Below are 9,431 nucleotides of genomic sequence, written 5' to 3' on the forward strand. Positions count from 1 at the left end.
GTTCTGGCTTCCAGCAGCAAATCTGTCTTTGTAGCTGCTGTTTGACTTTACAGTTTCATCAGCATATTGCCAACTTGGTTTGTTATTTAGGGCGAGGCAGGTAGCGTAAATTCATTGTATTTTTCTTTCTGCTGGAACCAGCTGGCGGCCGCTGAAAGGCGAAGTTGACTAAGATGGAATTTGTCAGAAGTACAACCAAAACCAAAAGAAGCCAGCGAAGCCAAAGGGGGGATGATGGAGTGTGCTGGTAAGTCTCTGTGGCTTCATCACTACAAGTGAACATTTCCACATTACATAAAGTTATTTTTTTCAGTGAAGTGTTGTTAATATATATTTTTTTTGTTTTTAATACTACACAACCCCCCTCCTGTACTTTTTTTTTTTTTGGTTTCTGTTCTGTTCGTCTGTCCCCGTTTCTCTCTCTGATGTCTGAACTTCTTCATGTGCTGTGGGTCTCATTTGATCTACAGCGTCAGACATCTGGAGCGCTGCTCCGCTGAAACACCTGTTTTTAATTCAGCCAACCGACAGAAACATTTGATTGTTTCTCACAAGCCAACCTTTTTTTTTTTATTTTTTCCTCCTCCTCCCTCTCTCTTTGCTGTCTCCCTCTCATTGACTCGCAGGCTATTTGTTATGTTTAAGCCGAAGAAGGACCCTCCTATTGGTAATAGATGGAAGAATAATTTGAACTTGATTAAGACCAATTGAGAGGAAAATACGGTATATGATTTTTCCAGGTATTATGTCTGCAATTTTGGCACCTTCGCCGCTGTACAGGGTTGCTGTTAAATAGGTTCAGTGTGTTTGAGATTAAATGGAATGAGTAACGTCTGAAGGTTAAACTTTTGCCCTTTAACTTAATGGAAAATAACGGACATTCAGCATGAAATGTTGATTGTCATGATGCATTAGTCCAATGTAGAATATAAAATGGCCAATGTGTTTGGATGGAATGCACAAGAAGGATCGGGTGATTTGGCTTCATAGGAATGCTTCACATGAAATACATACTGTAACTCACATTAACATTTAACAACGTTGTATATCTCCGATTGTTGCATGCTTTTTTTTTTAATGTGGGACGTTTTTTTTGGAGTAAAACCAACAAGTTAGTGTGACATTTGTTTTCTGGCAAATAATATGTACATTTTATTTGGTGTTGAACGAGCGTACATGCAATGACGACCCACAGGACACGTGCAGGAAACCCACCCAACCACACACACACACACAGAAAATCATTAAACATAATGAAGTGAGAGTAAAGCTAAAGAGTTTCACTGCCAACTTCCTGAAACACTTAATTATAATTGTTTAGAGGACAGAACCCACACAGAGGCAATTAGTAATGATACGCATGGGCAGCTCTTCACAGGAAAGTAGTATTCAGGTGAAAGAATAACAAATGTTTGCACATTCCACAATACTATGTTATACATGTGCAAAAAAATGGCTATCGCTGCATGGGTTGGAATATCAACGCTTCCTACGTAGCGTTTTAGCATTGACTTTACATTTTGTTCCCGAATCGGCCCATGTCTGACAAATATACGCATTCCATGGCATAAATACAAAAAATCCTGTTGTGTAAAAAGGCAAATAAATATCATAAAAAAACAAACAAACATCAAGTACAAAACTCCTCATTGAAAGTTTACTACATTGCATTAGTTTATTGGTCTTCGAAATGAAAGGAATAGTTGGACATTTTTGGAAACTTTGCTTATTTTAGCCGAAAGTGTGTCAAGAAGATTCCTGTGTGGTTCATCTGAAGCTGTCACAAGCAGTATTTTTGCTTTGGACGAAGAGGGAGGGTGGAAATAAACAGCTATCCTGACTGTCAGGAAGCAGCTCATCGTGGGCACCTGTTTAAAAAAAGAAAAGTACAAAAACAACTCTGCCACTTTTGGAGGGTTTGTTTCTTGACTCTGAACATTTTCCAGGGGGGAACGTCATAGACTCCCAGTCTCTGCCAAGAAACCCCCAGCTAAAATCAGCTCCCTGCAGGCATGCAGCTGCTCGTGTTGGTTCAATGTTGGCTTTTGTTGTCAACCCGATTTTTCATTTTCAACTTAAATTTTAAAGTCTGCCTAGTTTTGTTTGAGTTTTACGTCTTTCCTGATGGCCTGCTGCCAGGCTAGCGGTTTCCCTTTGTTTCTAATCTTCATGCTAACCTCATCTAACAGAGAGTGGCGTCTCCTCATCCAACTCTCTGCAAGGAAAAATAAGCTCAATTCCTGAAATGTGAAACTACTGCTCCCAAGGCCTAATGGTGAAAAACAAAAAGGTGTGTTACATACAGGATGCACGTTAAATATATGAAGGGATGGAGGGATATACACATATATAAAAAAAAAAAAAATAGGCATGCCAATATGATGTGTGTATACACGCACACACATACATACATGTATTAGCACCAATGGACACATAAGTACACACAGACATACAGTACACACGCACACACTTAGACATTCAATGTAGAATTGGTCACTGCTCAACCAGCCGAAGTACTTTAAGCGAACGCAGTACTTATAATCTTCGTCTTACTCAAAAGAGATTTCACAATAAAAGTCTAGACAGGTGATGAAATATACATTTAAAACAATAATGAAAAAATATGTTGATTAGATGAATAAGTTTCTCATCAACCAGTACTCTTCCATGATTTGGTAAATTGTTGAATCTGCTCTGCAATTCAATGTTGTGCAAAACTGTCCTTTTTATTATTATTATTATTATTATTATTTTACTTATTAACGGCATTCAGGTTCCATCCTTTCTTGGATCACACTGCAACCCAGAGGATAGAAATATTCGTGCCTCCCTCATGTGTTATCTGGTTAACTCGTCCACGGATACAGTCCAGAGTCACATACACAGCTGTGCCGTTCTGGACCTGAAAGGAGGCCCTCAGCCCGATACTGGCCCACTCGCTCCCTTCAGGCATGTATCCAGTCACCTGCTGGGCCACAGGACCTCCCTGCGTGCTCTGGCCTGGACCCCCCGCTCTCTGCAAAGTGAGTTTCACTATATTACAGGAGTGGATCAGCTTCAGATTAAGGGCTATGTTTGCTGTCCCTTTCTCGTGGAATATAAAGTTCTTCCGGCTGTTTGGTTCGCCCGAACGGGCCAAATGAACCTGCGTGGCGTCTGAGCTGATCTGCTGGAACAACAGCGGTTTATTCCTGACCGCTCCAAAAGGAAGGCCGGTCCTGGAAATGGTCGCAGTCAAGGCCGACGACACAGCCGAAGGGATCCAGATGAGGCTGAGCATGCTGATCCCAGTGCTGTCGCCGAAATAACGGATGTTGCACTGTGACGGAGACGTGACCTCGAAGCTGAGCGTGTCCCCACTGTCCACGCTCACTGCGCCGGACAGCGTGATGGAGGTGTCCCTGTAGTTGACGCCCGCTTTGAAGGCCTGCATCGCCTCATGGCCAGTTCCGTTGTGGTTGGTGTACGCAATCAGGGAGAAGCCCTCTCGGATGCAGGAGTGGCCCATGGAGTACAGTGCCTGCTGGAGGACGAACTTCACCACGCCGGTCTCTGTGAAGCGGACGCCGCGGTTGTCATGGGTCAGGCCGATCATATACGGGTCAGACACTGAGGTCAGACGGAAGGTTGGGCGGTAGCTGGTCTGGTAGTGCACCAAGAGAGACATCTGAGCGGTCATGGCAACAGCGCCAGTGTCATGAGACAACCAGAACAAACTTAAGGAGGGAGCGGTGACGTCGTACACCTGGAGGTCCTTGCTCTGGTTGCAGTGCTGATTGGGGCTCTTTAGCAGCAAAGTGATGGTGTGATTGGGTTCGATCTCCACCCCACTGCTGACGCTGACTCCCTGAAAGTACTTCCCATCCGGCTGCTCAATACGAACGCCGCTGAGGTCGTAACCCTCCTCTTCCTGGCTCCCGTTGAGCCTCATCCCCACCTGGAGGAAGTTCCTGCAGCTGTGCTTTATTGCAAAGTTATGATCCAACCACACCAGGCCATGCTGCAGGAAGGTCACCTTCCCCGCCTCGTTGGACAGAAGATCGCTGGCCTCCTTCCCGCGGACGTTTAGCTGAAGCCCGGGGAAGATGTGGGCGCCGGGCGTCCGAGCGGAGGGAACTGCCACGTTTGCTGCCCAGGACTGGGAGAGTCTGCTCTCTGAGATCTGCCCACAGACGGCGTCACCGAGGGCCGTGCAGGGAACGCTGACGGGCTCCCCGTCACAGTCTGAACAGGCCTGACACTCCTGCAGCTCCTGGTTGTAGAAGTAGTCGTGACCACACAAACCCATCCCTGCGTCTTTCTCCGAGACTCCCAGACACCTGAACCCTCCTGTGTAGTTCAAGAACAGAGACACTGAGGTGGAAAAACAGCTCTGAAGAAATATGATACGTTATTGGGACAAAAATGCTTTCATTCTTTCTGTTTTAGATTACCAGCTGGCAAGGAGTTCCTGAAATTACAATAACTTCGACATAATGTGTCATCTGTCCGTAATTACAGAGTTTCTGTTTGCTTACACACACCTGGAGTGTTGAGGCACTTCACTCGCTCTCCACAAATGTTTGGGACCTCGAGGCATTCGTCTCTGTCCTGTAATTCAGAGAGATTAATATTATCGACGTGGATATGTTTCGAATATTAATGTCTGAGTTCAATTGACTATGACTGTATTTTGGAAAGCTGATACTTACAACACTGACAGGAATATTAATATATTACTATAACATTTTCTTCTGGAGTTCATTACTTCAAGGATAAGCTTTGTAATAAAAAAGGAATCTAGGGGGGAGTTATTCCAATCAGAGATGAGTTTATTCACCGTTTAAACCACAAACCAGCCGTTGGTATCTTTTTGGGCTTTGCTGGAATGGACTCAAAAACCACTGACTGATATCACCGATTGGCACGACAACTACCAGATGAAACCTGTTCACACTTTTGTTTGCAAACTGTTGTTAGTTTTCGCACAAAGAGTAAGTCATTAGCTCCACATCTGTGAAAACAGCACAAAGCTGTGAACGTTTCAATCAAAAAGACAGAATCTGCTCCAGTACCTGGCACATTCGGTCTGCAGTTGGAGAGCACTGTGAGATCAGGAAGAAGCCTGGTGGACACATGGTGCACTTTTCACACTGAGGAGGGCTCCTCTGAAAATCACAGAACTCCTCTGAGCCACAGGGCGAAGGACATCCCAGCAGAGGCTGAGGGAAGTTGGCCTCCCCAACGACGTCCATCACCTTGGAGTCCATGTCCATCTTGTGGACGGCGTAGGACTTCTGCAGGTGGCTGCGGGCTTGGCTCTGCAGACCGGCCAAGTGGCTCTCAAAGTAGCTCTGCAGCTCACCCTGCAGGCCCTGGAAGGAAACCTGTTTGACGGTGTCGGACAGGAGGCCGTACTGGGCCTTCACCACGTCCATCTGCTCGTACATACGCCGCTGCTGCTCCAGGATTTCGTGCTGCTGGGAAAGCAGGGCCTCCTGTTGGTCAGCGAGCTTCTGCTGCAGCTCGCGGATGACCAGCTGCTGGGCTCGCAGGGCCTCCACCAGCTTCTCCTGCCCCTTGGCCAGCTGGAGGTGCAGGATGAGGGCGTCTTCTGAGGGAACTTCATTCTCACCTAAGATCAAGATAATGCAAAGTGACGGATGGTATCAGACTTACCGTTAAACACCGCAGTGGAGGAAGTGATTAAACGAGATTAAGTCAGATTCAGAGGTCAGATTTCAGCAGACTGCCGGCGCAGAGTGTGAACACGCAGCTGTGCCCTGAAAGTTTCCTTTATGGATCAACATCAAAGCTCTCTGCATTTTCTGAACAATTGAGTCTGAGACATTCTTCCAGCTCAGCTACTCTAACTGCCCTGCAGATCATATTTTTGGTCTGAAGGTCAACAAAGCCCCCCCACACCCTCCCTGCTTTTCGACCATAATCCCATTTTTCTGGTCTCAGGTGGGAATAAAATCCTGATGTGCATGTGGCGCGCAATTGTGCACAAAGTGCTTCCTTTCCTTGCACGCTACATGTGGCATTTATGAGAAGCTGTAAATACAATTGTTCTCTTCTTTTTATGATTTTATTTTATTTTATTTTATTTTTTTGATGACACTGATGAAGACAGCAGACCTGGCTTGATGTCACATGTGAGCTGCACACCCAGAGGCGCGCCGCCAAGTTCCGGTGAAGGATATCCAAACTCCGGAAAATCTCCCAGAAACTGCGCGGCTCTGTCGGACAGATGGACCGGAGGAAGCTGGCTCTCCTCTGGACCGGCCAGACAGCCCTCACCCACACAGGACTTCGCTCGGGCTTTTGGCCGTACCCTCGGGGGCAGTCTGCACTCGATCCCCCGGCAGTCTCGGGTGTCGTTTGTGGGCTGAAACTGTTTCACAAGAGCCGCGCAGTCCGCGTCGGTGCAGCCTGCGGGGAAAACTTCAGGTGCCCTGATCCGGGAGCCCCCCCCGCCGCCGCCCCCGCCGCCGCCGCCGCCGCCGTCGCTGCCGTGCCGGCCGCGGAGCTGCTGGACGGCCGGGAAGGCTTCCGACGCGGCTCTTGGAGAGCTCGGGTACGCGTAGTGCTGGCTGCCGGCCGCCTGCGCCGCTCTGCCCTGCGCGCTGGGGCTGAACTGCCGCGGCGGTCTGGAGGATCTGCCCCCCGGACAGTGCGCTCCGGTGCACGGCCTGGGATCGCCGGTTTCCCCGCCGTAGCAGTGCGTCCCCCGGCAGATCTCTGCTGCAGCCTGCGCGGCGTTGCGCAGCGAGACGGAGGAGAGAAGCAGCAACAGCACGGATGACGGCAAAACCATCCTGGCATCAGTTTTTTATCCCTCTCGACCTGCAAAAGAGCAGAATGCGAGTTCAGCTTGAGATTCCCACAAATGGGAAAATCTGGGAGGGGGGAAAAAAAAAAAATCTTTGAAGATTCCCCCTCCAGGAAAAAAAATAAAAAATAAAAATTCAAGTTGGAAAAAACATACTGAGAACAAAGTTTATTCCAGTGACAGAGCAGTGAGGAATAAAAACATCAGACACACGCTCTGCTGCTGACTCTCTCCATGCCTGACCCGCTCTGAGGGCTCCAGCTCTACAATGTCAGTCTGTGGCATTCCTCAGACTTAATTAGCATCAGGTTTCCCTGGCCACAAATTAACCCTTCACCCTCCCTGTCCTCAACACAGGAATTCCCCAGTGAAGGACAGACAAGAAAGCATTCAGCGGATAAATCACAGAAATAAAAAGGAGAAATTTTGACACTGCGTTACTAAATGATGTGCTGCACACTTTTCCATCACACTCACTGCTGACTTTCCTTCGACCCAAGTTGCAGAAAGTTGTTGTTGTTGTTGTTGTTTGGTGCAGTCTGAATGCTGAGACAGCTGCCTGTTCTCAGCCCCGGCCCTCCTCGTGTTATAGTGGTCTTGTCGACACTAAGCGGCCGTTTTTTATAGACAAAGCCTGCAGAGGTCAAAGTGTTGTTGAAGAGAGCCATGGTGGAAGTGAGGAATGCGAAACCCACAGCTGGTTTCTGGGCCCTTTCATATACTCTCATTTTAGTGCTCCTGCATAAGCACACTTCCAGTGGGAGGTCATCTGAGGCTGATGCACGGCGGGCTGTTTTGTAGTTTCTCAGATTCTGGTGTAATTTTCCTCTTTGATTATTTCAAGGTCAGGCAGGTATGGAAGTCAAATACTGCCAAGTCAAAAAAGAAAAAAGGAACAGATGGGAAATTTAAAATGGTGAAAATATAAAAACAACAATTTTGTAACTTGTAAGACATCATTTTCATTTATCATCTTATTTTTTTGTATATTAAAGTATACATACATCTCACAGCTTTTAGTCGTACATTTAGGTCGAAATTCATCATTATTTATGTGTTTGACTTTGAATCTTGTTTGTTCATCATTTGTTATTTCCATTTGGGACCAGTCCTTCTTTTTCTTATCAGTTTTCATCCAAATATTTTTCTTTTCCTGGCACAAATGATCTTCTGCATATAGAGCCAAGTTTGACTCGTATTAATAAAAACACAAACTTCGGTCTCCTTGTTTGTCAGATCGGGGGAAGAGCAGGGAGACTCACAGGAACCCAAATCAGTCACATGCGTGCAAAAACATCCAGCTAATTGCTAGTTATCCTACTGGCATAAACTTGCAGCGTGGTTTACGGCACCACAGAGAAATAAGCAACGCAGGCTGGTAGCATAAACTGCTCCACACCACCCACAAAGTTCAGTCACATGGCATGTTACAGTACAGCAGAGCACAAACAGAGGGCACTGCAACACCCTCCACTTCATCACAGTGGCAGCTTGTCCTCCCAGTTTCACGTTTAGCTAATGTGCTATATCATTTTGCAAGGTGTCCACTGGTTTTATCATTATCACCCCATTTTCTTTTCGAGCCAAAACCCAAGAAAGGCATTTAGAGGTGCGCTGGAGCGCTCCGACTCAACACGGTAGAGAGTAATGGTTTTAAAATATGCCCTTTGTTATGGCTTACACCTTACCATCTGGGGTTTTGTACAGACTTCTCTTTGTCACTTTGTCTCTGTTTCGCTCACTAGTTTTCCCTTGATTTGTCATGTGCAAAATTTGATGAGCTTACTAAAAATAGCAGCGTCATTGCTCCGTCGCTTGACTCGACTTGTGTTCCGTATTGTATGAGCTGTGACATAAAATGGCAGAAAACCAAAAAAAAAAAACCCAAAACATTATCAACATCCCCTCCACCAGACCACCCTCAGTGGCTGAAGAATGACTACAGAGACACAACAAAGAGAAAAATCATCCCGCTCTCCGCTGCCGAGCTCCAAAATTGTTAATCGGTGTATTTATTTGAGAAATGTTCTTCGAGGCACCAGATCCCCCGCATGTAGGAGATACTTGGAGCTAATGGGAGGCTGCGTTTGGTGTCCATCTGTTTGTCAACCCTTGAGAGAGGGAGGAAATGAGGGTTGGTTGGGACACATGCCTGTAGCCCTGAATGTTTGCTTAATACATCACCAGTCATGAAAGGCTCCTAAGTGTGCTCAAGGTTATTTGGTTTCCTCCCATGGTGCTCGGCTTCAGTCTCTGATGACAGGATTTTGCCACAGAGATGGTGGTCTGCTGTTCCCATCGGAGCCGAGGCAAGTCTGGAGGGAAAATAGGACACAGACGTACTAAGAACAGTAAAATGATGCTGCTAAAATGAGAAATTCTTCTTTTAAGGAGAATTTTGCTTTATGGTTTTCATCCTTTGCTACTTTCTGATCCTAGTTTACTAACATCTTGATACATTTTGACAGGAGCTAAAGAGATTACTGAAAGATGGGAAATCTTGTCTTTTGGCCTCCCAGGTTGACTGAAGGAGAAATGAAAATAAATAGCTATCTGTGTCTGCGCGGACAGATTGAGCTGCTGGCTATTCATACCTAAACAGCTTCATTCTTCTCAG

General features: G+C 46.4%; 1 protein-coding gene across 2 annotated transcripts; it reads right to left on the reverse strand.

Annotated features, from left to right (window-relative positions):
* Positions 1-1,026: 1,026 nt before the first annotated feature.
* Positions 1,027-7,052, reverse strand: nell3 (NELL (neural EGFL like) family member 3). Of its 2 annotated transcripts, XM_029529663.1 has the most exons (5): positions 6,971-7,052; positions 6,121-6,828; positions 5,055-5,614; positions 4,524-4,590; positions 1,027-4,329 (listed from the first exon to the last, which is right to left on the reverse strand). In XM_029529663.1, the coding sequence occupies exons 2-5, from the start codon at positions 6,797-6,799 to the stop codon at positions 2,792-2,794; spliced, it is 2,844 nt and encodes a 947-aa protein (XP_029385523.1). In that variant the 5' UTR covers positions 6,800-6,828; positions 6,971-7,052; the 3' UTR covers positions 1,027-2,791. The 2 variants fall into 2 exon arrangements, with proteins under 2 accessions (XP_029385523.1, XP_029385522.1); XM_029529662.1 differs by having other exon boundaries at positions 6,121-7,050.
* Positions 7,053-9,431: the final 2,379 nt, after the last annotated feature.

Source organism: Echeneis naucrates, chromosome 20, assembly GCF_900963305.1.
Source record: "Echeneis naucrates chromosome 20, fEcheNa1.1, whole genome shotgun sequence".
Classification (NCBI taxonomy): domain Eukaryota; kingdom Metazoa; phylum Chordata; class Actinopteri; order Carangiformes; family Echeneidae; genus Echeneis; species Echeneis naucrates.

What these genes read in the sequence shown, in the direction of transcription:
- nell3 (XM_029529663.1), bottom strand. Translation starts at nt 6,799, where the DNA reads ATGGTTTTGCCGTCATCCGTGCTGTTGCTGCTTCTCTCCTCCGTCTCG. An exon ending in CACATGTGACATCAAGCCAG is followed by an intron (nt 5,615 to 6,120) that starts GTCTGCTGTCTT and finishes TCTTGATCTTAG; the next exon opens with GTGAGAATGAAGTTCCCTCA. An exon ending in GAAGTGCCTCAACACTCCAG is followed by an intron (nt 4,330 to 4,523) that starts GTGTGTGTAAGC and finishes TGAACTACACAG; the next exon opens with GAGGGTTCAGGTGTCTGGGA.